This window comes from Somniosus microcephalus, chromosome 3 (assembly GCF_052327205.1).
Source record: "Somniosus microcephalus isolate GS21.2 chromosome 3, FLI_Smic_1.0, whole genome shotgun sequence".
Classification (NCBI taxonomy): domain Eukaryota; kingdom Metazoa; phylum Chordata; class Chondrichthyes; order Squaliformes; family Somniosidae; genus Somniosus; species Somniosus microcephalus.
Genome location: NC_140989.1, coordinates 354,951,338 through 354,978,687, shown reverse-complemented (window position 1 = coordinate 354,978,687; position 27,350 = coordinate 354,951,338). Strand labels below are relative to the sequence as shown.

Here is a 27,350-nt window from a genome sequence, read left to right as displayed (position 1 = left end):
CAGTCCCATCAATTTTCCTAACACCATTTCCCTACAAATACTGATTTCTTTCAGTTCCACCCTTTCATCAGACCCTATATTCCCCGGTATTTCTGGGAGGTTATTTGTGTCCTCCTTTGTGAAGACAGAACCAAAATATGTATTTAGTTGGTCTGCCATTTCGTTGTTCCCCATTATAAATTCCCCTGATTCTGACTGCAAGGGACCTATGCTTGACTTTACCAATCTTTTTCTCTTCACATATCTATAAAAGCTTTTACAGTCCGTTTTTATGTTCCCTGAAAGCTTACTCTCATATTCTATTTTCCCTTTCTTAATTAATCCCTTTGTCCTCCTTTGTTGTATCCTGAACTGCTCCCAATCCTCAGAATTATTGCTTTTTCTGGCCAATTTGTATGTCCTCTCCTTGGATCTTATGCTATCCCTAATTTCCCTTGTTACCCACGGTTGAGTCACCTTTTTGATTTATTTTTATGCCAAACTGGGATGAACAACTTCTGTAGTTCATCCATTCGGTCTTTGAATGCTTGCCATTGCCTATCCACCGTCAACCCTTTGAGTGCCATTCCCCAATCCTACCCAACTCGCTCCTCAGACCATCGTAGCTTCCTTTATTTAAATTGAGGACCCTTGTTTCTGAGTCAACTACTTCATTCTCCATCTTAATGAAGAATTCGATCATATTATGATCGCTCCAACCCAAGGGGCCTCGTTCAACAAGATTGCTAATTAATCCTTTCTCGTTACATAATACCCAGTCTAAGATGGCCTGATCTCTGGTTGGTTCCTCGACATATTGGTCCAGGAAACCATCCCGTAAACACTCCAGGAATTCCTCCTCCTCAGTATTGTTACCAATTTGGTTAGCCCAATCTATATGTAGATTAAAGTCACCCATGATGACTGCTGTGTCCTTGTTGCATGCTTCTTTAATTTCCCTTTTAATGCCATCCCCAACCTCCGCCTTACTGTTTGGAGGTCTATATACCTCTCCCACTAACGTTTTTTTCCCCTTAGTATTTCTCAATTCTACCCATACAGATTCCACATCATCAGAGCTAATATCCTTCATTACAATTGTGTTAATCCCTTCTTTAACCAGTAATGCTACCCCACCTCCCTTTCCTTTTTGCCTATCTTTCCTGAATATCGAATATCATCAGCTTAAGGTCCTTGTGCTCCTTCCAGGGTTTCCTCTGTTTGCGGACAAGCGATAACATCACTTAACTGAAGCTTTGTTTTTTAATTAAGCAAACTGCTAAATTGTTTTGGCCTAAATCCAATCTAGATGGCAAGGCCCGTGGTATCGAGCCTGGTGGAGCTTTTACGTGCAAGTAACCCAAACTGCCAATGCAATCATTATTTCTTCCCACCCATTTTTATTTTCCAAACCGGTTTCTTGTTTGCCGTCACCCGGCCTCGCCCCTCCGAACCTCACCCTCCGTGTCACACAAGAGGTCAGCCTGCTCCGAACCTCTGCTCAGAGATGTATAAGGGTAGCACTGAAAAGAATGAAAGAAAGAAAGAGTTGCATTTATATAGCGCCTCCTCGCGACCTCAGGATATTCTCAAAGCGCTTTACAGCCAATTAAGCACTTTTTGAGGTGTAGTCACTGTTGGAACGTAGGAAGCGCAGCAGTCAATTTGTGCACAGCAAGCTCCCACAAACAGCAATGAGATAATGAGCAGGTCACCTGTTTTAGCGACGTTGGCTGAGGGGTATATATTGGCCAGGACACTAGGGAGAACTCCCTGCTCTTCTTCGAATAGTGCCGCAGGATCTTCTATGTCCACCTGAGCGGGAAGATAGGGCCTCGGTTTAACGTCTCATCTGAAAGACAGCACCTCAGACAGTGCAGCACTCCCTCAGCACTGCACTGGAGTGTCAGCATAGATTATGTGCTCACGTTACTGAAGTGAGTCTTGAGCCCACAATTTTCTGACACTTTTGACTGTCATTTGATTTGATTTCCAGCTAGACCAGATTGTAGCACTCCCATCTGTGTCAAATGAAAGACTTATAGCAGCAGGGCAGGTAGATAAGATGGTTAAAAAGGCATATGGGATACTTGCCTTCAATAGCCGAGGCATAGAATATAAGAGCAGGGAGGTTATGATGGAGCTGTACAAAATGCTAGTTAGGCCACAGCTGGAATACTGTGTGCAGTTCTGGTCACCACACTATAGGAGGGATGTGATTGCATTGGAGAGGGTGCAGAGGAGATTCATCAGGATGTTACCTGGGCTGGAGCACTTCAGCTATGAAGAGAGACTGGGCAGGCTGGGGTTGTTTTCCTTAGAGCAGAGACGGCTGAGGGGGGACCTGATTGAGGTGTACAAAATTATGAGGGGCTTAGATGGGGTAGGTCGGGCGGCTTTTCAGGCGGCCGGGGGCCAAAAATCGCGGAAAAAGCGGGTCACGACCCCCCCTGCCTGATTCCCCGCCCCGTCCGACTTTCGGACCGCCGTTTCTCCGCGACCCGTTTCATTCCCGGCTGCCGCTGGCGGGAGTTGTCGTCAGAACACTAGTGACCAATTATTACCTTGTTGAAGTAGATTTTCCGGGGCAGTTGCGATTTTGTGGCTTTCCCCACCTGAAACACGCCTGCGGGGAACCCCGCTGATGAGACCTGGCGTGAAGCTTGCCAGCTTGCTTGCTGTCAGCTGCAGGTCAATCGGAGAAGCTGCGATTTAAAGGGACAGCACTTGTATGTTGAAGGACCTTGTTGTTGCAGGTTTGGGGCTACTTCTTCAAGGCTTAGGCACAGCTGTGGAAGGTTGAAGCCTCACACACTTCTCCAATGCGATCTCCTGGGAAGTCCCTCTCACCACCCTCACTCAGCGCTTCCGCAACGGAGGCATCTACGAGAAGCATGGGACGCATTTTTTTCCTTCCCTTCTTGCCATTAGAGGATCTCCAGCAGCAGAGGCGGCAGCAGCAGAACCAGGAACAGCAGGATCAGCAACAGGAGCACCAGGCTGCTGCTCACTCACCTGAAGCTGCACAGGCCAGAAGGGGCCAGCGCTTGGAAGTGGCTTCAGAGCACCTTGCTGCACTTTAGGGGGCCATGGGGACCCGTTTCTGCACTGGCAGTCCTACTCAGAAGGACTTCCATGAAGATCTGGTTTCTCTGTTCAACAGATGGCCAACGCTCCTCAAGAGATGTCATTCTCTTATGAGCGCTCACCATGTTTTCCGTACCCTGGCGAGTTATCTCCTCCATGGAGGTTGCCAACCTTTCCATGGTGATGCGTTCATGCGCCAATGACTCCACAAAGGCTCTGCTCATGGTCGCTATGGACTCCTCCATTCGCTCCACACTCGCAGCGACCCTGGAGACAAAACCTGCCAGAGACTCCTGCATCTGTGCATGGAGATCCATCACCTCTTCTCTTGCGGATGGACCCAGAGGCAGAGGGTCGACATGCAGCGCAGCTGAGCTGAGCTGGCAGAGTCCTGCGCCTTCTGACGAGGACTCTCCACTGCTGTCCCTGTCTCCAGAATCTGCTGAGGCTCACTTGTGAGCTGTGAAACACCAGGTGACAACACTACTCTATGCCCCGAAGGTCCCCCCGAGGTGTGAGTGTCTGCGCTGGTGCTGGGTGCACTTACTTCTGCTGACGCTGCGCCCTCAGAAGTTGGAGCTTCCTCTAAGGAGTCTGGCTGCACAGCCTCATCCTCCTCCACAGTGAGGACGGGGGCTCTGGATGGTCCTGTGGGGGAGTAGAGGAAGGAGTTAGAGATGTAATGCCAAGGTTCTTCTGGTGACTCCCAGCGAGTTGGCATCTGCTGACACCTGCATCCATGCAGCCTTGGTCTCAGTGGGAGGCCTCTTCCTGCCTGACCTAGGGAAGAGGACCTCCCTGTGGGCCCTAACCCCATCCAATAATACCTGCAGTGAAGCTTCGTTGAATTTGAAGACAGTTCGGGATCTGGCACTGGCCACAGCTGCTGCAGGCTCCTCTGCCATCCTGAATGGTTCATTTGGAAGCCTTCAGAGGATGCAGTGCTTGCTATGGACCTTGAAAGCACCACGAATGATGACATCATACTGTGGGGCTTTCTGACTAGAAATGGACAATTAGCAAAGCTGCCCACATGCTGGGAATTAATTGGCCACTTGAGGGAAAATTGTGTGGAGCTGGCTGACACATTTTTTTGTGTGTCAGAACCTCACATTCGGGGGAATCCGACCATTTCCCACACAAGCCACAAAATGGCTTCGTTCTTCCCAATGTTTATTTGAAGGCAATTTCTGCTCATCCAGTCCTGGATGTCGGACAAGCAGTGTAACAAATCAAAGAAAGTGGAGGGGTTGAGCGAGGTGATGGTGAAGTAGAGCTGGGTGTCGTTAATGTACATATGGGACCTGACATTGTGTTTTTGGATGATGTCGCCGAGGGGCAGCACGTGGTTGAGAATTAGGAGGGGGCCAAGGATAGATCCTTGGGGAACTCCAGAGGTAACGGTGCGGGAGCGAGAAGAGGAGCCATTGTAGTTGATTCTCTGGCTACGAATGGATAGATAAGAATGGAACCAGGCGAGTGCAGTCCCACTCAGCTGGACGATTGAGGAGAGGTGTTGGGGGAGGATGATGTGGTCAACTGTGCCAAAGGCTGCAGACAGGTGGAGAAGGGATAGTTTACCACCATCACAGTCACACAGGCTGTCATGTGTGACTTTGATAAGGGTCATTTCACTGCTGTGGCAGGGGCAAAAACCTGATAGGAGCAGATCAAACATGGAGTTGTGGAAAAGATGGGCACGGATTTGGTAGGTGACAACACGTTCAAGGGCTTTGGAGAGGAAAGTGAGGTTTGCGATGGGCGGTAGTTTCAAGGACCAAGGGGTCAAGGGTGGGATTTTTGAGGAGGGGGGTGACGACGGCAGATTTCAAGGGGAGCAGAACCATACCTGAAGAGAGGGAACCTTTAACAATATCAGCTAACATGGGGGATAGGAAGGGAAGTTGGGTGGTCAACGGTTTGGTGGGAATAGGGGCAAGGAGGGTCTCATGGACAAGATCAGCTCAGATAGGGCATGAGGGCAGATAGGAGAGAAACTGGAGAATGATGTGAGTTCAGGGCTTGGGGGAGGTACCTTAGGGGATGTTTGGCTTGGTGGGCTAGGAGCAGGGAGGGAAGCATCAGAGGCAGCTGAACAGATGGTCTCAATCTTAGCGACAAAGAAGTCCATGAGCTCCTCGCACTTGTTGTTGGAAGTGAGGTTAGAGGAGGCAGAGGAGAGGGGTTTAAGAAGACAGTAGATCCTGGAATAGTGAGCAGTTTGGACAGATGAGAGCAGGACCCGATATTGCTTTATGTTGTCCAGCCAGATCTGGCGATGAATGGCTGAAGCAGTTGTCCGCCATAAACTTTCAAGTCTGTGTACCTTGGACTTAAGGGAGCGGAGATGAAGTTCATACCAGGAAGAATGACCAGGATGAGAGAGAGTAATGGTTTTAGTGGGGATAAGGGCATCATAGGTCGATGTGTGAGCATGATTGAGCAGAAATGTCATGATGAATGGAGGGCCAAAGGCTAGACAGTTGGGAATTTGAAAGTGCCGATGTGAGTGACTTGGATAATGAGGTGTTAAACTTTTTGGTGCGGAGTGGGGGTTGGGGGGGGGCAATGTGTCTCACCAAAGGAGTGGGCTATAGATGATGAAAATGCTTCACAGTTGGGCAGAATGCTGACTAAACATCAGGGCCAATTTTAACTCGGCCCGTTATCACCCCATTCCCGCCCAGTGGCCTTGAAATCCCGGTGCAGCACATTCCCACTCGGATCTTGTCCACGCCCATTTTTTCCAGATTCTTCCACTGGGCAGTCCAAATGCACAGCTGGATCAGACGGGAGCCTCGTTATTGTATGCAAATCTGGATCCTATGGCATAAGAGCATGATGTAATTCAGAGGGACAAATGGACGGAATAAAAATGGGCTGAAAGGAATTTCCACTCCTTGATCTTTACTAAATAAACAGGTCTAATCTCGTTAAATGGCTACCTGGAATCAAATACATCTTTTATTATTATTTTGACTTTCAGGTGTTCAAAAGAATTAAAAGGAAAGGCTGCTGATTGCACAGGCAGTTCCTGTTCAACATGTGACATTGATGTCAACACAGGGTTGCCGAATGGCGATTGTAAATTTTTCCCAGAGAAGGGTCAGAGTTCATCGACATCAATAATGTACCTACAGGGACTGTCAAATGTAAGTGGAGTCACTAGAAGGTGCTTTTCTCAAACATTGTTAACAGTTTTGATCCGCAGCATATATTTTCTTTAAAGGGGGCGTTTGAATTGGTGCCAGCGCTCTGGGAGGGTTTCCCTTTAGTGGAGACCCACAATCTCTGAGCACTGCAGATGGGTGTCAGCTTGAACAGTCACAAGGTCAGTAGACGTGGAAGATCTTATCCTATACCTACAACAGCAAAGTTGTTGCATTTGAATGTCAGCCATGTTTCAGGGGCGCCTTTAAAGCGCTCCACCAATGACTACAAATCATGTCCTCCAGCAACTTGTCTCCTTGCAGCTGGCCTGTTTTTGACTAGTCGAGAAACAGGAGCCAGAAGCACGAAAATACGAAACCGCTATCAAAATAGGATTACATAGAAACATAGAAGATAGGAGCAGGAGTAGGCCATTCGACCCCTCAAGCCTGTTCCGCCATTTAATGGGATCATGGCTGATCATTCAAACTCAGTGCCTTGTCCCTGCTTTCTCCCCATATCCCTTGATCCCTTTAGCCTTAAGACATATATCTAACTCCTTCTTGAATATATTTAATGAATTGGCCTCAACTGCCTTCTGTGGTAGAGATTTCCACAGGTTCACCACTCTCTGGGTGAAGAAATTCCTCCTCATCTCAGTCCTAAATGGCTTACCCCTTATCCTTAGACTGTGACCCCTGGTTCTGGACTCCCCTGTCATCGGGAACATCCTTCCTGCATCCAGTCTGTGTAGTCCTGTTAGAATTTTATAAGTATCAATGAGATCCCCTCTCATTCTTTTAACTCTAGCGAATATAAGCCTGATCGACTCAATCTCTCTTCATATGTCATTCCTGCCATCCCAGGTATCAGCCTGGTGAATCTTCGCTGCACTCCCTCCATGGCAAGAACATCGTTCCTCAGATAAGGCGACCAAAACTGCACACAATACTCAAGGTGTGGTCTCACCAAGGCCCTGTACAACTGCAGCAAGACATCCTTGCTCCTGTACTCGAATCCTCTCACTATGAAGGCCAACATACCATTTGCCTTCTTAACCGCCTGCTGCACCTGCATGCTTACCTTCAGCGACTGGTGCACAAGGACACCCAGGTGTCGTTGCACTTCCCCTTTTCCCAATCTATTGCCGTTCAGATAATAATCTGCCTTCCTGTTTTTGCCACCAAACTGGATAACCTCGCATTTATCCATATTAGTCTGCATCTGTCATGCATCTGCCCAATCACCCAACCTGTCCAAATCATGCTGGAGTTTCTTGGCATCCTCCTCACAGAACACACGCCCACCCAGCTTTGTGTCATCTGCAAACTTGGAGATATTACATCTAGTTCCCTCATCTAGATCATTAACATATATTGTGAATAGCTGTGGTTCTAGCTGTTAACTGCCTTAACTACCTGTCCCACCAGTTCCAGTCAGGTCAGTTTGGGAGCAGCTGAACAGACACTCACGACAATCGGGTGGGGACGCGATGGCTGCGGGTTGGATGTCTGAAGCCATTTTTTCCGATTTTCGCTACAGACCCACCTCCAAACCCACCTCCTCGGGGCTATTAAAATCGAGCCCTTAATCTTTGGCCTTGTGTTGCAGGCTTCCTGCCCGAAAGGCCTCCAGACTGTCAATCAGGCTGCCTCCAGGTAGGAACCCCACAGAAAATAACTTAAAAGAGACCTGCAGTTAAATTCTGACAGCAGTCCCCCGAACAGAACTCGCCCCCAGGCTAAACTTCAGGCCACAGAGTCGGGCCTTGGAGAATGTTGAAAGTGCAGTGTTTGCCTTCTTTATATTATCAGATGACAGTGATTGGGCAGGACAGTATGCACCTGTTGTTGCGAGCAAGTTATCTACTATAAAGAGGGACCTCATGAAAAAGCGTTTTGGCAGATCTGTCTTTTGGCTTCTTCACAAACACATGTTATGATGTTATCAACACATTATGGGGTAGGATTTCAACTTTGCGCCCAGGTGTAAACCTGACGGTGTGGATTCCTGCCTATTGTAGAACCAACCCGAATTTCATCGGAATCAATGGGATGCCTATCAGGCGGGTTCTACAACGGGCGGGTGATGGCTCCATCAGTTTAGCTCCCAGGGGTGAAGGCAAAAATGACCCCCTCTATGTGTCAGCTTGGTTCAACAGCAACACTCGTGATTCTAAGTCAGAAGGTCATAAGTTCAAGCCTCACTAAGATTTTTAATATATTCCGATTTTTTTCGTTTGGCTAGATTTTGTTTAGCGTTTTTAAACAGAGCTGTTTTTTTCCCCCTTGTTCGAGCCACAGCCCCTTTAACCATGCCATCTTTTTTTCAAATCTCCAGGTGGTTGAATTCTGTGACGATCAGACTCACAATGCTGAAGCACCAAACATGCAAAACAAAATGTGCAATTACAGGAGCACTTGGGACGTGATTAGCAAATCGGAAGATTTCGGAGACAATTCCCCACCCTACAATGTTTCACTGAAACCGACATTTACATTCTTACAGGCCAAAGACCGCGTGCTATGCTTAGTCCTTGATGTTTCTGGAAGTATGAGTTCGGTAAGGCCTTTTGTGATATTTACTTCACAGAAAATGTTGATTTGGTCGCTGCTGTTGCATGGCTTCACACAACAATCCCGAGAAGGTCAGTAATAACCAATAGAGGCCAAATTTCTCTTACCAGTAACTTTAGCAAAAAAGACATTGCGGGTACAAATCAGCAAACCCCGTTTTATATTCATACAGAATTTTTCCTTAAAATTCTTGATGGGAGGAAGTTTACTTTAAATAATGGAAAACAAAAACAAGTTATGGGGCTAGCAGTTTAAAACTCCTTTTTTCATTCAGTGAGAAAGTGCTTCTAACAACTCTGGGGGTGATTTTCTAACTTGCAAGTGTTAAGAATCTTTACAAGGGAGAAAGAAATATTTCCGACATGTCTTCCTTTTTCCTCAACCGAGGATTCCCCTCTGCCGTGGTTGACACAGCCCTCGACCGTGTCCGTTCTATCTCCCGCACTTCTGCTCTCACACCTTCCCCACCTTCCCCTCCCTCCCGGGACCACGATAGAGTTCCCCTTGTCCTCACCTTTCACCCCACCAGCCTCCACATTCAACGGATTATCCTCCGCCATTTCCGCCACCTCCAGCATGATCCCACCACCAAACACATCTTCCTTCTCCCCTTTCAGCATTCCAAAGGCATCGCTCTGCAACACCCTGGTCCACTCCTCTATCCCCCCCAACACCCCTTCCCCTTCCCACGCCACCGTCCCGTGCAAGCACAGGAGATGCAGCACCTGCTCTTTTACCTCCCCCCTTCCCACTGTCCAGGGCCCCAAACACTCCTTCCAGGTGAAACAGCGATTTACTTGTACTTCTTCCAATTTAGTATATTGTATTCGCTGCTTACGATGCGGTCTCCTCTACATTGGGGAAACCAAACGCAGATTGGGTGACCGCTTTGCGGAACACTTCTGTTCAGTCCGTAAGGGTGATCCCGAGCTTCCGGTTGCCTGTCACTTTAATTCTCCGCTCCACTCCCACTCTGATCTCTCCGTCCTCGGCCTATTACACTGGTCCAATGAAACTCAACGTAAGCTCGAGGAACAGCACCTCATCTTTCGATTAGGCATTTTACAGCCTTCTGGACTCAACATCGAGATCAACAATTTCAGACCATAACCTTTGCCCCTATCATTTTGTTTCTCTCTCTCACATGGCAGCTGTCGATCATTCTGCCATTTACACTTCATCTAGAGTCATCTTTTGTTTCTTAACTTGTCCCATTACCATCACCTTGTGCCTTGCACCATCATCGCTTTTTGTCTCTGAATCTCTCCTGCCTTCCATCTTATCACAGACCTTCCCTTTTGTTCTTTCCTCTCCTCCCCCCTCTCGCTGCCCCTACACTTGCTTAAAAACCTGTTACATCTCCAACTTTTTCCAGTTCCGACGAAGGGTCATCGACCTGAAACGTTAACTCTGTTTCTCTCTCTCTACAGATGCTGCCTGACCTGCTGAGTATTTCCAGCATTTTCTGTTTTTATTTTAGAAAGAAATGTTTGTAGTTTACAGCATGTTATCACCTCATCAAACGTCTCAAATTGCTTTACGCAACAAATTACTTCGTTGTGTAGGTAAATGTACACAATGCCTACTACCTTTAGACAGTATCCAGGTGATAGTAACACCCTGCACTGCTCAAGCATGAAGGATACAGTTGCCATAGATCAGCAACTTAATTTACTGCTGACTGTAAGTTAAGATTCTCAATGAGAAGTTAGATGTTATAATCCATTTTCTTTAACATACTCAGTTTTAATTTTAATTCATTCTCGTGATGTTGGTGTTGATGGCAAGGCTGGCATTTCTTGCCCATCTCTAGATGCCCTTCAGAAGGTGGTGGTGGGCCTTCTTCTTGAACCGCTGTAGTCTGTGTGGTGAAGGTACTCCCACAGTGCTGTTAGGTAGAAATTCCAGGCTTTTGGCCCAGTGCCAATGAAGGAATGGCGGTATATTTCCAAATCGGGATGGTGTGTGACTTGGAGGGGAACTTGGAGGTGATGGTGTTCCTCGCTGCCCTTGTCCTAGGTGGTGGAGGTCCTGGGTTTGGGAGATGCTGCTGAAGAAGTCTTGACGAGTTGCTGCAGTGCATCCTGTAGATAATTAACACTACAGCCAAGATACGCCTATGGTGCAGGGAGTGGACATTCCCCAGGTGCAATGAAGAGGAATATTTTCTTTTAACTGTCAATATTTATCCCTCAACCAACATCATTGAAACACTTTATCTGGTCATTATATCATTGCTGTTTTGTGGGAGCTTGCTGTGTGCAAATTGACTGTTGTGCTTCACAACAGTGTCTGTCTGTCTGTCTGTCTGTCAATATCTATCTATCTATCTATCTATCTCTCTCTCTCTCTCTCTCTCTCTCTTTGTTTCTTTCTCTCTTTCTTTCTTTCTTTCTCTCTCTCTTTCTTTCTCTCTCTCTTTATTTCTTTCTTTCTTTCTGAAATAGGAGCAGGAGTAGGCCATTCGGCCCTTCGAGCCTGCTCCACCATTCAATGAGATCATGGCTGATCTGCCTGAATTCCATTCACCGGCCCTATCGCCAGATCCCTTGATGCCCTCACTAGTCAGAAATCTATCAACTTCTGTCTTGAATATACCCAAAGACTGAGCCTCCACAGCCCTCTGGGGTAGAGAATTCCAAAGATTCACCACCCTCTGTGTGAAGAAATTTCTTCTCATCTCGGTCCTGAATGGCCGACCCTTTATCCTGAGGCTGTGGCCCCTGGTTCTAGACTCCCCAGCCAAGGGAAACACTCTCCCAGCATCCACCTTATCAAGCCCTGTAATAATTTTGTATGCTTTTGTTTTGTTCAGAATTATAGACAGGAGCCTTTCAATTCAGCATTAAAATATATAGAACTACACTATATGTAGGGCTGTTTTTAGTTTATAGGTGTGAGTCAATTCTAAATGTTTCAGAACTGATATAAATCAAACCCGAAAAGTCAAGTGCTAATAGTAATCAATTCTCCAACATGAGTTAATTTGTATAATTATTCACAGCAATGGGTGAAGAATCTGGGATCTGCTTGTTGGTTAAATTTGAGGAGGTTTTTTTCTCTCACCTTTGTGAAGCACCTTTGGATTTTTCGACATTAAAGGCACTATATAAATGCAAGTTGTTGTTATTGGATGGAGCCAATTAAAGAGGCGTACTACATTTGGGGAACAAAATCCTGACAGACATTGAAGAGCTGCAAAAGGCAATTTAGCCCATTAGCAACCTTTCCCAAGGCTGAGGGTGCAAGGGATCCAGAAGTGGCAGGCGGAAAAGAAGAGAAATATCCACACATGAGTCTGCAGACAAGTGACCGGGTAACCAAAGTTTGGCTGCTGAAGTGGATTGGACGTGAGGAGGTTTGCCCTCTGTTCCAGTCCATGGTGCTTTTCCCATGGGTCAGAATTACAGCATGTCTGCCAGGAGGTGGGGCAAGTTTCAGGCCAGGCTGACTATTATTGCTGTCCCTGCATGTGCCAACCCTATGCTGCATCTATCTGTGCAACAGGCGGCAAGGTTCTGTACATGGCTGTGCTGATCCAGACCCTGAGAAGACAGATCACCACCCGTCTTTTACAGGTGGATGTCCTCGAGCCTGCCAAGATAGCTGTTGCCAACTTGGCAGGTGTGACCAATCAGGCTGGCATACCTGGAAGGGGGAATAAAGGGTTAATGTAAGCGGGCTGATACATGGGAATAGGAATACTGCTCATGTTAGTGATAAGCACCAAAACAGACTGCAGGGTATTATTGATTAGGTCATTCATAGGTTGTAACCTCTTTCCAGCTCTTCAAAAAGCCTGTTTGCAGGACATTAGCTGCTTCTCTGTGACACGGGTCAGTACGTCAGACTCTGCTTTTACCTCTTGGCCCCTCCTCCCCCACCCCTTCATTTTCTCACTGGTGCCTTTTGTAACAATTTGAACTGAAAAAGAAAGTTCTTTGAGATACTATTGGACAAATGCTTGACACAGTCACCTGAAATTCCTCTCTCACCTGTTTTAATAACTGCATTAACCGGTTTAAAATAAATAGATGAGCCCCTTCAATAAATAGTGGAGTGAGGAATTTCAGATAAATTTGTTAAGTGTCCACTCACGAGCATCCCTCAACATCATTTCAGGGCCTTCATTATTTTGCTTTAAATATTTTAAAAGCAGTCCTTCTTTCCTTCTATCCTCCCCCCCAATGGTCAACCTTTTCTGGGCCCATGTGTTATGGGAAACGTGCCTTTATATTCCTGCTCACTTGCAGTCTGATCCCATTTTATGGGTAGTGCCTGGTACAGTGATAGACAGAATAGAACTGCTGTAATTTATCCACAACACAGTAAGACCCAGCTGGATTAGAGCTGTTCTGATAATGCTCCTGTGAAGCGGTTTGGGATCATTTACTGCATTAAAATTCTCATCCTTGTTTTCAAATCCTTCCATGGCCTCGCCCTTCCCTATCTCTGTAACCTCCTCCAGCCCTACGTCCTTCCGAGATCTCTGCGCTCCTCCAATTCTGGCCTCTTGAGCATCCCCGATTTTAATCGCTCCACCGTTGGCAGCGGTGCCTTCTGTTGCCTAGGCCCTAAGCTCTGGAATTCCCTTCCTAAACCTCTCCACCTCACTACCTCTCTCTCCTCCTTTAAGATGCTCCTTAAAACCTACCTCTTTGACCAAGCTTTTGGTCACCTGTCCTAATATCTCCTTAATAACAACAGAAAATGCTGGAAAAACTCAACAGGCCAGGCAACATCCGTGGACAGAAAATAGAGTCGTTTCGGGTGAAAACCCTTTGTCAAGACTAAAGAAGCACAGGAAATGAAATAGATTAAGAGGCCAGGCTGGGAGAGAACAAAAGAGAAGAGACATTAAGAGGTATTCAAAATGAGACGAGATGGTGATAGGACTAGTGGAGACAAAAGACGGCTCTAGATTAGGTGTGAAATGCGCTGGCAGAATGGGAGACAGCTGCCATGTGGGAGAGAGAAAAAAAAAGAAGGGGGCGGGGGGGAAACCAAAACAAAGGGGTGGATAAAAAATATAAGTAAAAATGTAATGGGGCCGAGGTTATGATCTGAAATTATTGAACTCGATATTGAGTCCGGAAGGCTGTAAAGTGCCTAATCGGAAGTTGAGGTGCTGTTCCTCGAGTTTACGAGTTTAATATCTCCTTATGTGGCTCGGTGTCAGATTTTGTTTGATAATTGCTTCTGTGAAGCGTCTTGGGACATTTTACTACATTAAAGGCGCTATATAAATACTAGTTGTTGTTGTGTTGGAGAGGAAAGAAATAAATTATGTTATTAAAATTAACTTTAAAAAATTCTTCTTATTTTAAACACAGTGTATAAAGAAAACAAATGGCTGCTTGTTAGACATTGCATTTTATATCTGACTTAATGTTCTTTTTGGTAAATAGGAGAATCGTATTAACAGGCTCCGACAAGCAGCCGAGATATTCTTACTGCAGATCATTGAGACAGGATCACGAGTCGGAATTGTCACTTTTAACTCTGGTGCAACTATTCGAACAAAACTGAAATTGATTGATAATGATGATGTGAGGGATGATCTTGTCCAACTGCTACCTAGATCAGCTAGTGGTGGAACAAATAACTGCGCAGGGGTTCGGTCTGGTTTTGTGGTAAGACCCTAAAAGCTTAAGGAATTTTAAATAATCCATTACTTTCAGTTATTACATTTTTCCAGCGTTGACGGTAACTGACTGCTTTGCAGGTACTTCGTGGTGATGACGGTGCGACAAATGGTGATGAAATCGTTTTGCTGACTGATGGAGAGGATAGTGGAATAAGCACTTGCTTTAAAACGGTGGAACAAAGTGGAGCTGTTATCCACACCATAGCATTAGGACCAAGAGCAGCCGTAGAATTGGAACAGCTGTCAAATATGACAGGTAAGTGACATGAATCAGTCATTCATGAATGAAAGCCTTATAAAATAATACTGAGTGGCCTACGGGTGGCGTTGTCCAGGGAGAGTATAAATACTCGGGCACGGGCCCAGCTTGCGCAGGACATTCTTAACAGGAACTAGTGAAGGACACAACTAGACCTCCATGTTGTAAAACAATTGATTAAAGCTTTGTTTAATGCTTAGACCAAGTGCCTAGTAGTTTTCTTATGTCAGTAAGTAGCACTGAAAGGCCCTGCAATGATGCCTTTATCAATGTCTCTTTGTAATTTTATGCTCTCTTCATTAGGAGAGATTACATAAACTATTGACTATGCCACCAATCTTTGTGCCATTGGCAAACTTGGATATCTGGCTCTTTATCGTATTATCGAAGTTATTAATAAATATAGTGAATAGTTGAGGCCCCAGCACAGATCCTTGTGCGACACCACTATTCACTTCCTTCCAATTCAAGTACATACCCATTATCCCTACTCTCTGTCTTCTACCACGTCACCAATCGCCTTCTCCTATTTCTTATGTTTTTATGTTCCAACCAGCTGAATAATTTGTCTTCAATTCCATAAGCTTTATTTTTAGCTAAACATCTCCATTAAAATAGTGGACAAAGAATTTCAGATTAATGCATTAAACAATTAACCAAATGCACTGCAGCAACTCACCAAGGCTTCTTCAGCAGCACCTCCCAAACCCGCAACCTCTTCCACCTAGAAGGACAAGGGCAGCAGGCGCATGGGAATACCATCACCTCCAAGTTCCCCTCCAAGTCGCACACCATCCTGAGTTCGGTGTATATCACCGATCCTTCATCGTCGCTGGGTCAAAATCCTGGAACTCCCTACCTAACAGCACTGTGGGAGTACCTTCACCACACGGACTGCAGCGGTTCAAGAAGGTGGCTCACCACCACCTTCTCAAGGGCAACTAGGGATGGGCAATAAATGCTGGCCTTGCCAGCGACGCCCAGATCCCATAAGCAAATTTAAAAAAACAATAATACTGTAATATCACGTGGTACAACTGCATTGCCAAGGTGTGTGTGTTGATGACAGGGAAAATTAGTTTTAGCAGTGAATGAGACATGCAAATTAGTTTCAATGTGCAAATGCTCTACGTTATCATTTACTGTCTGAAATGTATTTGGTTAATGTTTCTGTTCTACAGTTTGGTACAAATAATATTGAAGATCCGCAAAGTCAAACATAAGACAATAATTGGAAAGTTTGAACACTGATGGTTTCCATTTACCAGCTATATCTATCAATCTACAGCAATGAAATCAGTTCAATAGGTTGCATTTCCTGGCCAGCAGACTTCGCCATTTAAAGCCTGTCCCATTGTTCCATTACATTTCTTTGTCACACTTCAAATAAAATACATAAAGAAACAAAGATGGTCATTTGGAGTGTTCAGAGAAACTCACCAGGAATAGAAGCTGCCAAAGTCAGAATGGCCACTTAAATTGATGTCCACCCAAATATTGGAATAGGTGGACCTCCAACAGGATGTTAGTGGGGATTTTTTCTTTCCTGATTTCAGTTCTAATGCTGCTGTCACATTTTAGCCATGAACACAGTGGTAGCAAGAAGAATATTGGCCCCAGTGTATCATTTAACTTAACATAAACAATGTCACGGAAGATCCAATAATAGAATAATAAAACCATTATGCATGTGCATATTTCTGGTCCATCACATTTCAGGCCCCAAGCTTCCTGTTAAAATTGCAGGGGGCGGGAACACAGTGGGTAGTGCCCGGCTGCCAATGTAAACCCCTTGCCCACACCATTCCCACCGGACAGGGTTAAAATCGGGGCTAACATGTTTAATAGTTTTATTCATTGAAACATATAAGATTCTGAGGGGGGTTGACAGGGTAGATGCTGAGAGGTTGTTTCCCCCTGGCTAGAGAGTCTAGGACCAGGTGGCATAGTCTCAGGATAAGGGGACGGCCATTTAAGACTGAGATGAGGAGATGTTTCTTCACTCAGAGGTTTGTGAATCTTTGAAATTCTCTACCTCAAAGGGCTATGGATGCTGAATCGTTGAGTATATTCAAAGCTGAGTTTTGGACTCCAGGGGAATCGAGGGATATGGGGATCGGGCGGGAAAGTGGAGTTGAGGTCGAAGTTGAGCCATGATCTTATTGAATGGCGGAGCAGACTCGAGGAGTCATATAACATACTCCTGCTCCTAATTCTTATGTTCTTATTCCCAGCTGAGTTTTTCTGGGCAGAATGCTGCCAAATTGCAGAAATCCATTGCGACTATTTCTGAATTTAGTTTTAATTGGCATTGGCCATGGGTATTACCTGTGTTTATCATAGAATTTGTCATCTTCATTCTGTAGGAGGATTACAGTTTCTAGCCACTGATAACCTGGATACAAATGGATTAGTCGACGCTTTCACTGGATTAGTATCAGGAAATGGTGACATTAGCCAACAGTCAATCCAGGTTTGATCACCTTTCAGGGAACGACATTCCAATTATTCTTGTTCTAAACAAGTTCTTTGCAGTAAAAAAAAATTAATTCTATTTGTTTGTTCCCAGCTTGAAAGTTCTGGAAAGAGCATTTTCGCTAATGGTTGGTTGAACGGTACAGTTGTCATCGATAAGACTGTTGGGAACGACACTTTTTTTGTAGTTACGTGGGTGACGCAGACACCGACTCTGTTTGTATCTGACCCCAGTGGAATGGTGTACAACAACAGTGACTTTAAGATAGATCAAACTGTACTTACAGCCCGTCTTAAGATTATTGGCACTGCACAGGTATGGATCAAAATACGTGCTTCAATTAACTGTTTATGTTTTGCTGTCTATTTCCTGTAATCTAACCTTTTTCTGGCAGTATTGTCTCGGTGCAGCCTGCTTACTGCCATCCATCCTCGAGTCAGACAAGTCCCCATTCTACACAACAGTCTTTCTGGTGCTGCCTGTCATCGACCAGTTGAGTAAACAGTGCAAATGGAATGAAGCAAATGGTTTCTTTTCCTGCCTATTCCCACAATGTGAAATGTATCACTTCTACGCGGTACAGCTTCCAGTGCATTGATGAGAAAGCTGGGTACTAGGAAACACTCCTTCCATCTGAATGACAGCCTTGGGACTTAATCCATGGGGGGAGGGGGGGGGCACCACAGTTAAGTCCAATCCTGTGTTGTGTCCGAGAGTAATAAGACACAGACTGCAGGAGAACGGTACAACAGGTGTTTACTCAACGTGGCTCACTCTGGAACTGAACTGTACAGATTACTACTCAGTGCCATATACAGGTGTGGTCACTGCCAGTACTACAGTATACATGAGCTGTAAAAAGTAGTTCCCCCCTTAAAGGTATATACATTACAATTCCTCCCCTTTTAGATTAACAGTACCATAACACTCATTTAACAATTAAATATCAAACTAATTACAATTAACATTTTTAACATACAACGTTAGCTGAAAATAGTCCATTTATATATTCAGTCTTTGGGGAGGCTTCCTGATCCTTTCTGGATAGCGCCTTTCCCGAGTGTCTCGCTCTTGGTGCGGAGCCGATTCTGGCACCCTGTCGTCGGTTGGGTCATCAGCATCCGATGCTACTGTTTCTGGGGTAGATGCGACCTGTACGTCGGGTTCCTCATCAGGTATGCATGGGCGAGGCATGGGGTTGACTTGTTCCTGTGACTCTAGGATCTGGTCAGCATGGCGTCTCACGATGTTCTCCCCAACGTCCACTGTGTACATTAGTGGGCCCTGCCGTGTGCATATCGTTCCTGGCTGCCATTTTTCTGTTCGGTAGTCGCGGGCCAATACTGGTTGCTCTACATTGAAGCTCCTTGTTGGCTTCTCATGGATGTGCTGGAATTGCTTACTCTCAACATCTCTTCGTACGTTTGGTCTGAGCAAATCCAGGTGAGATCTTAACCTTCGGTTAAAGAACATCATGGCCGGGGCCTGGTTGGTGATTGCATGTGTCGAACAGGAAATTGTCCACCTTATGCTGCAGCGGAATGTTGTCATTGTACATAGCCTTTATTGCCTTCTTAAAGGTTTGTATGAACCTCTCAGCCAATCCATTTGTGGCTGGATGATACGGGGCGGATGTGTAATGCCTTACCCCATTCTTTTTCATAAACCTCCGGAATTCTTCGGACACAAACTGTGGTCCGTTATCTGAGCAAATCTGTTCTGGCAAGCCATTCCTGGCAAAAATGGTCCGTAGGACTGCAATAGTTTTCTCCGTGGTGGTGGAGGACATTTTGATGACCTCAGGTCATTTCGAGTGCGCATCCATGGCTATTAAAAACATTGAGTCCATGAATGGACCAGCAAAATCAATATGCACCCGTTGCCATGGAGATGAGGGCCACTCCCATGGGTGTAGAGGGGCATGTGGTGGTGCATTTTGGATTTTCTGGCATCCTGAGCAGCACTTGATCAGGTCCTCGATTTGTCTATCGATTCCCGGCCACCACACATAAGCCCTGGCAAAGCTTTTCATTTTTACCCCTCCCAGATGACCCTCGTGAAGCTCATTGAGCACTCTATCCCTTAGCTTGGGTGGAATTACCACTCGGGATCCACTCATCAAGGTCCCCCGGCACACTGACAGCTGTTCTCTTCTTGGCAACTCACTGTTGCCAGCATTCTCGACATGTGCTGGCCATCCCTTCACCGTCAAATCATATACCCGAGACAGTGTCGGGTCATTTCGGGTCTCCTGTTCTATACGAGTGTTAGTTACCGGTAGGTATTCAACTATAGTTGAATGAAATATTTCGACAGGATCCACTGCTGGTGCTTCCTCCGCAGTAGGCAGTGGCAGGCGTGATAGCCCATCAGCATTTCCATGCTGTTTCGTGCCCTTATATTCAATCTCATAGTGGTACGCCCCTAGAAAGAGTGACCATTTGTAGTCGTTGCGCAGTCATCACCGGAACGCCCTTCTTCGGATTAAAAATGGAGACAAGATGCTGGTGGTCAGTCAGCAAGGTGAATTTCTGCCCCTGCAGATAGTGATTGAACTTTTTCACTCCCCACACTAGGCTGAGGGCCTCCCTGTCAATCTGGGCGTAGTTACGCTTGGCTGAGGTTAGTGATCGTGACGCAAAGGCTATTGGCCTCTCTGAACCATCCAAGAATTTGTGCGACAGCACCGCTCCAATGCCGTAGGGTGACGCATCACACGCCAACCGAATTGGTAGTGCCGGGTTGAAATGGGCCAATACCTCTTTCGATGCGATTAGTGTTTTGCTCTTCTGGAAAGCTCATTTACATTCGTCACTCCACTTCCATGGCACCCCAGTTTGCAGTAGGGTGTTCAGTGGGTGTAGTATTGTAGACAAATTTGGCAAGAACTTATGGTAGTAGTTTACCAGCCCGAGGAACGACCTCAGTTGTGACACGTTTTCCAGTGCTGGAGCCTTGACTACTGCCTCAATCTTTTCTGGAGACTTATGTAACCCCTCTTTATCGATAACGTGGCCACAATACGAGATCTGTTTTTTAAAAAACTCGCATTTGGGGCGGTTAGCTCGGACCCCATATTGCTTCAATCTAGTGAGCACCTGCTCCAGGTTGGCGAGGTGATCACTGTCATTTTCGCCCGTGACCAGGATGTCATCCAAATAACACTGGGTCCCTGGGATCCCTTGCAGGACTTGTTCCATTGCCCTTTGCCAAATAGCCGGAGCTGATGCTACCCCGAATACCAGCCAGTTGTATTGGTAGAAACCTTTATGGGTGTTGATTGTGAGGTATTTTTTTGATGCTTCTTCTACCTCCATTTGCAGATACGCCTGGGCCAGATCAATCTTAGTGAAGCGTTTCCCTCCAGATAGCGAGGCGAAAATATCTTCAATCCGCGGAAGTGGATATTGTACGGTGTGAAGGACTGGGTTCACTGTTACCTTAAAGTCCCCACAGATGCGAACCTTCCTTGGTTCCCCAGGTGTGCTGCTCAACGACTTTCTCATCACAGGGACGATGGGTGTAGCCCACTCGCTCCAGTCTACCTTGGACAGTACTCCTGAACGTTCCAAACTCTCCAGCTCTGCTTCGACGGCTGGGCAGATTGCATAAGGTACCGGTCTGGCCTTAAAAAATTTTGGGCTTGCGTTTTCTTCGATTTTAATTGTTGCTGTCATGCCTTTTAGTGTTCCGAGTCCTTGCTGGAACACTTCTTGCGCGTTGGTTAGGATCTTTGACAGTCGCCCAGGTGTGACGTCGTCATCCTTTTTGGTAGCCACAGTCAGTGTTTGTATGGAATGCCAATCCAGCTGTATTTTCCAGATCCATTCACGTCCCAGTAATGGTGGTCCTCCATCTTGTAATACATACAGGTCTAGTTTTGGTGTTTCCTTACCGTTATATATAACGGTCACCCTTATTTTTCCTTTGGGGTAGACTTTTTGCCCCGTGTACGTCTTGAAAATAATTTTTATGTCTCTCAAGGGTATGTGTGAGAATAGCCGCTCGTAGTCCCGTCGGTTTATGACTGTTAGGGCTGATCCTGTGTCCAATTCCATTTTTACCTGGACTCCTGCTATCTTGAGAGTGACCCAAATGGTTCAGTGATCCTCCGTTTTGATCACATTATGTACTTTCAGACAACTCAGCTCCCTGTTTTCAGAGTCTGTATCACTCATTTGTTCATCTGAACTATTCTCCGTCACCTTATGTACCTTCTTGTACTTTTCTTTTGGAGATTTCTTATTGCTGGTTTTCTTTCCCAACCTGCAGACTCATGCTATGTGTCCTACTTTTCCACACTGTCTGCACACCTTGTCTTTGAACCAGCAATCATTGTGGTCGTGTGTTGTTCTACCGCAGCGATAGCACTTCTCTGTTCTGTATGACATTTCGTTTGTGCCATATTCTTGCGGTCTCTGTTGTATCTCTGCAGCGCCCTGTGCTGCTGCTTCATATGATACCGCAATGCTGAAAGCCTTGTCCAGCGTAAGGTCCTTTTCAGATAAAAGCCGTTTCTGGGTTCCTTCACTTTGAAGCCCACACACAAACTTGTCCCTTAAGGTATCTGCCAGTCCCGTTCCAAACTGGCAGTGTTTCGATAGTTTGCGCAGTTCTGTTAAATATTCAGCATTGCTTTCATCCTTATGCTGGTTCCGTTTGTGAAACTTGAATCTTTCTGCTATCAGCAGCGCTGTGGGGTTTAAATGTTCCTGTAGTATCGTCACTATGTCTCCAAAACTCTTTTCCACTGGCTTCGCTGAGGTGACTAGATTTCGTAATAAGCCATACGTCTTTGCACCCATTAAATTTAACAATACCGGCGCTTTCTTGTCATCTGACACCTCATTTGCCTTGCAGTATACCTCTATTCGTTCGACATATGTAGTCCAATCTTCAACTTCATTGTCAAATGCGGTGATACTGCCACACTTCGGCATTTTGGGTGTGATTTAAAACGGCTTAATATGGCGTCTCCCACGCTTTCCTTCCTCCCCCGCTGCTGCCAACGCCGCTCTCGGCGGTCCTCGTGGCAATGGCGGCGCCCTGTATGTTTTGCATGCTTCTCCTGCGCTGCTGCCAACGCCGCTCTCAATGGCGGCGCCTCGTGTGTTTCTGCGCGTCTCTCTCCCTCTCCTCAACGCTGCTCGGCCCCTGAACACCGGCTGCGCCCTGTGCGCTCTGCCCTCTCTCTCTCTCCCCCGTCGACGCTGCTCGGCCCTTTGCTGTGCCGCTTGGTCGGGCTCTAGCCCGCCGCTGTCCGGGAAGGGTCTGCGCACTACCTGTTGCCAGCCCGTTTCGCTGGACCACCGCGACTGGAAAGCCAAGCCTGGCTCTCAACAGCCTCCCCCGCAATTCTCAAGTCTCTGCTGGATGACTGGGCGCTTGCCCGTGGTCGACACCCGTGTCTCTGGCCTTGACCTCCAATCTACTGGTCTCCAGAAACGAATCCCTGGGAGGTGATGCAGAGTTGCAGGTAGGATCGAATTTGTCTCGTCACCAATGTTGTGTCCGAGAGTAATAAGACACAGACTGCAGGAGAACGGTACAACAGGTGTTTACTCAACGTGGCTCACTCTGGAACTGAACTGTACAGATTACTACTCAGTGCTATATATAGGTGTGGTCACTGCTGGTACTACAGTATACATGAGCTGTAAAAAGTAGTTCCCCCCTTAAAGGTATATACATTACAACCTGACCTTCACATGGAAATATTTCCAGTGATGTTGGCTGGATAGCTCTCAGGAGTAGATGCCCTGGCCATTCCTTCCTTCCCCAACAAGCAGCACTGAGGCCAAGTCTAGAGCCTCGGCTGAGATCAGCTCAGTCGGCACTGACCAGCAATCGAATTTGAGACTTTCCTGGATTGTATGGAACAAGTCATTGAGGGAGCTCCTATCTGTCCTAAAATTAACACTGAATATTTGTTTCCCAGACAGGAACTTGGATCTACAGAATCCTGAATCCAGGACCCAAACAGGTTATAACTATCACAGTAACATCCCGAGCAGCAGATGAGAAAGTTCCCCCAATCACAGTCAACGCGTATATCAGCAAAAAGGATTCAACTAGCCCGATGATAATCTATGCGGAAGTCAGTCATGGATTTTTACCAGTCTTGTTTGCGAATGTGACAGCTATTATTGAATGTCCCACTGGTTATCCGGTTGAGCAGGATCTTTCTGATGATGGCCTAGGTAGGATATAGAAATTTTAGCTTCCTTTCCATGAGAAGTATAACAAATAAAGTACAGAAAGGCTTTATGACATAGGTTAGCTTCGGAAGATCTTTGCATTTTCATTGCCAATCCAATAAGATGGCCTTGTGGGGGAGCGGAGCCTCCCTTAAGTTCCCCTGACTCTACCAAAGCATCAACATAAGAAGCGAGGCAGAACTGACGGGCGGCGACTCTCCGTACATTAGGAATTCCTCTGCCCCAGCTCTCCGCCATGACCTGGTGTAGCATCAGAGGAAGCACGTCCACTCTCATCAGGCATATCTCCCTGACAACAGGTGGAAGTGGGGCCCAGCTGGGGTTCCCGGTCAGAATTGAAGATGAGGGGAAAAATTGTTTTTATAATGTTGCAGCAAGCTCCCTGACCCAGGGTTGGTGGGGGGGCCTGGTCTGGTCCTTGTCAGAGGGGTGGGGCTGCTCAGCATTCCAGCTGAACCGCAACCCCCCACCCACCACCACCACACACACCCCACCACACACACCCCCTCTCCGGTCAGGCAACATCTGCTGGTGGAGCTCGGCCTGGGCTTACAGCAAGTACGGGCCCACGTAGCCAGGTGAATGAGGCAGGAGAGAGTGTTCTGAGCCTCCTGCCTTCTCTGGTTCATTGACTAGCTGGGTGCCTCAGGGCCGGGTTGCTGAATAAAGTGCTGTAGGGATCCTGGGAGCCAGCTGAAGAATTCCAGGTGAGGCCTGATTTAGTATTTTAAAGCACTCCCCCCACCCAACCCCAATCCAACACGTGCCCCCGTATACAGGTATAGTGACAGTAGGAACCTCCATTTTGTCAGATTTAACAAGTGCTATCCCTAATATTAGTATTCCTTGCTCCTCTCAGTCTACAGTTATTTACCTTTTCTTGCCTTTAGGTGCTGATGTGAACAGGAATGATGGGGTTTACTCCAAATATTTCCTCCAAGTTAATGCAGCCGGAAGATACAACCTTAAAGTGCGTGTACAAGGAAAGGAAGGAACTACAAGGATGGCAATCAGAAGAGGGGGACATGCCTTGTACATACCAGGATACACAGAAAATGGTAATAAATATCTGGCAGTGGCAAAGAAGGACATGTAGAGATGCCATCACAGTGGCATATGATTTTATATCAGGGTGAACTATTGAGTTGTAAGTTCGCTATATGAACTGAGCACTATCTCTTAGGTTCCTACCTGCAGCTGCCCAACAAACTTACATAATGCTTATAGTTCCTCATAACAAAGTGCAGGAATTCATATCCATCCTTACAGCCCATATCAAGCCCTAAGGCAAATAATGATGTGTGCGTGGGGGAAAGATTGCTCTGATGTGCGTTACTTGTCTTACTGATGGGAATCTACGATGGTTCTCCATCTCCAATGCCAACCAGTATTGTACACTTCCTGAAGATGTTATCTTCAAACAAAGGTGCATCTGTTGAAGATTTTTCAGAATTAAATTAACTTTCAGGATAAAACAACAAAGAGAAAGAGAGTCAGAATAAAACAGATCTTTGGGCCTTCTGCCTGTTGGTCCCCAACTACAAGAGGACCCTGGAGCGAGTCGAGGTGTGATTGTCCCTCCCACTGTGAGGAAGTGATGAGCTTTTGCTCACTACACTCCCTGACACTGTTTAGCCAAGGCCAGAAACTTGCCCTGTGGGAAATTACAGGCCAGTCCTGTAGACCAAGAGCTAATGCGCCTTTTGTTAAAGGGTAGTGCTAGTTAAGTCTATGAAGTCTGGATCTAAGAGATGAATGTCTTTCTTCTCATGTAGGCAATATTCAAACAAACCCACCAAGGCCTCCCATCAACGAGGAAGATCTTGAGGCTCAGGTTGGAAGCTTCAGCAGAGTCAAGTCAGGAGGAGCAATTTCACTTCCCCCAGGAACGCCCATTGTTGACTTTCCACCAAGTAAAATCACAGACCTTCAAGCAACAATAGTTCAAAATAAAGTGAAGCTGGAATGGACAGCACCAGGAGAGGACTATGATCAGGGAACAGGTAACTGTTGCTGAATTCAAGTTACTTGTAAGGAATCTTTCTTTCTAAGAGTGAATTGAACAGATAGTTGATGAATTCCGCTGACCAGCGGAGATATCACACACAGAAGAAAAGCACCACAGGAAGAGAGGGACCAAGGAACATTGAAGGCCAAGTCAAGCCTGCGTGATTTGGTATGATATTGGTATAGTATGTTAGACCAGTGGCATTGGCTGCCATTTCCAGGGATGATTTATGGTGTGTGATGTGAGAAGAGGATCGAGACACAAGAGGGGCCTAAAGGTCACGAGAAAATAAACAAATATAAATCAAACAGGAAAGATTTGAGACACCAAGGGGAAGAGGCAATGGTGTAAAAATGTTTAAGACAGAAATGAGATTCCTACAGCACCTTATCATTTCCTCTGAGTTAAGAGGCTGTGCAATTCACTTCCAGGCTCAGTGTTTGAGGCAAGAACTAAGTCAAGGTTCAAGATTAGATTGGATAGATGGACGAAGGAAAGGAGGGCGGGAAGTGATACGGGAACAGAGTGGGTAAATGTGATTCGGACTATTTGCTCGCATGGACGGTAAAGGCTGACCTGGTCTAAATGGCCTGAATGGGTGTTGTAAATTCCAGGTAGCTCATTATTTTTGACGGGCAGTCACTATTGTTAAGTAAGCAAACACAGCAAGGTCCGACAAACAGCAGCAAAATAATGGAATGAATAATGACACCAGTTCTGACGAAGGGTCATCGACCTGAAACGTTAACTCTGTTTCTCTCTCCACAGATGCTGACTGACCTGCTGAGTATTTCCAGCATTTTCTGCTTTTATTTCAGATTTTCAGCATCCGCAGTATTTTGCTTTTGTGTTGTAATGACACCAGTGTGTCAGTCAATGAGTTGGAGGCAGGCCTGGACTTGTGGTTTTAATTTAATTATAAGCTACAGTTCCGACAGGGATGTTAGCACAGTGGTTATGTTACTGGATTAGTAATCCAAAGGCCTGGACTAAGGATCCAGAGACGTGAGTTCAAATCCCACCACGGCAACTGGGGAGTTTAAATTCAGTTAATTCAATAAATGTGGAGTAAAAAGTGAGGATCAGTAATGGTAACCATGAAACCATTGGAGTGTTGTAAAAACCTATCTAGTTCACTAATGCCCTTTAGGGAAGGAAATCTGCCGTTCTTACCTGGTCTGTCTTATATGTGACACCAGGCTCTTAACTGCCCTCTGAAATGGCCCAGCAAGTCATCTCAGTTGTACAAAACAGCAACATGAAACAATAATAAGAATAAAACCAGATGGACCACTCGGCATTGACCTTGGAACTGGCTTAGGACACGACAACGGCACACCCTGCCAAGTCCTCCTCACTTGGGACTTGTGACACAATTGGGAGAGCTGTCCCACAGACTAGTCAAACAACAGCCTGGCATAGTCATACTCACAGAATCATACCTTTCAGCCAATGTCCCAGGCTCCTCCATCACCATCCCTGGGTGAGGACAGACCCACCAGAGGAGGTGACAAAACAGTATATGGGAGGGAGTGCCCATGGGAGTCCTCAACATTGACTCCGGATCCCATGAAGTCTCCTGCTGATTGCCACCTATCGCCCTCCCTCAGCTGATGAATCAGTACTCCTCCATGTTGAACACCACTTGGAAGAAGCAATGAGGGTAGCAAAGGCATGGAATATTCTGAGTGGGGGACTACATTGTCCGTCGCCAAGAGTGACTTGGTAGCACCACTACAGACCAAGCTGGCCAAGTGCTGAAGGACATAACTGCCAGACTGGGACAGCGGCAGGTGCTGAGTGAACCAACACGAGGGAAAAATCTACTTGATCTCGTCCTCACCAATCTACCTGTCGTAGATGCATCTATCCATGACTCTATTGTTAGCCGTGACCACCGCACAGTCCTTGTGGAGATGAAATCCCGTCTTCACACTAAGGACGCCCTCC

At 46.3% G+C, this 27,350-nt stretch overlaps 1 protein-coding gene across 1 annotated transcript in view; it reads left to right on the top strand.

The window, feature by feature from the left end:
• The window catches only part of LOC147122358 (calcium-activated chloride channel regulator 1-like), a 47,991-nt gene that overhangs the window by 16,533 nt on the left and 4,108 nt on the right, over nt 1-27,350 (top strand). Inside the window, exons 5-13 of the mRNA XM_085983440.1 lie at nt 6,053-6,218; nt 8,557-8,778; nt 14,201-14,425; nt 14,518-14,695; nt 17,065-17,171; nt 17,268-17,489; nt 23,113-23,374; nt 24,283-24,450; nt 25,168-25,395. Coding sequence (XP_085839566.1) covers nt 6,053-6,218; nt 8,557-8,778; nt 14,201-14,425; nt 14,518-14,695; nt 17,065-17,171; nt 17,268-17,489; nt 23,113-23,374; nt 24,283-24,450; nt 25,168-25,395 — 1,778 coding nt within the window. The remainder of the gene's footprint in view (nt 1-6,052; nt 6,219-8,556; nt 8,779-14,200; nt 14,426-14,517; nt 14,696-17,064; nt 17,172-17,267; nt 17,490-23,112; nt 23,375-24,282; nt 24,451-25,167; nt 25,396-27,350) is intronic.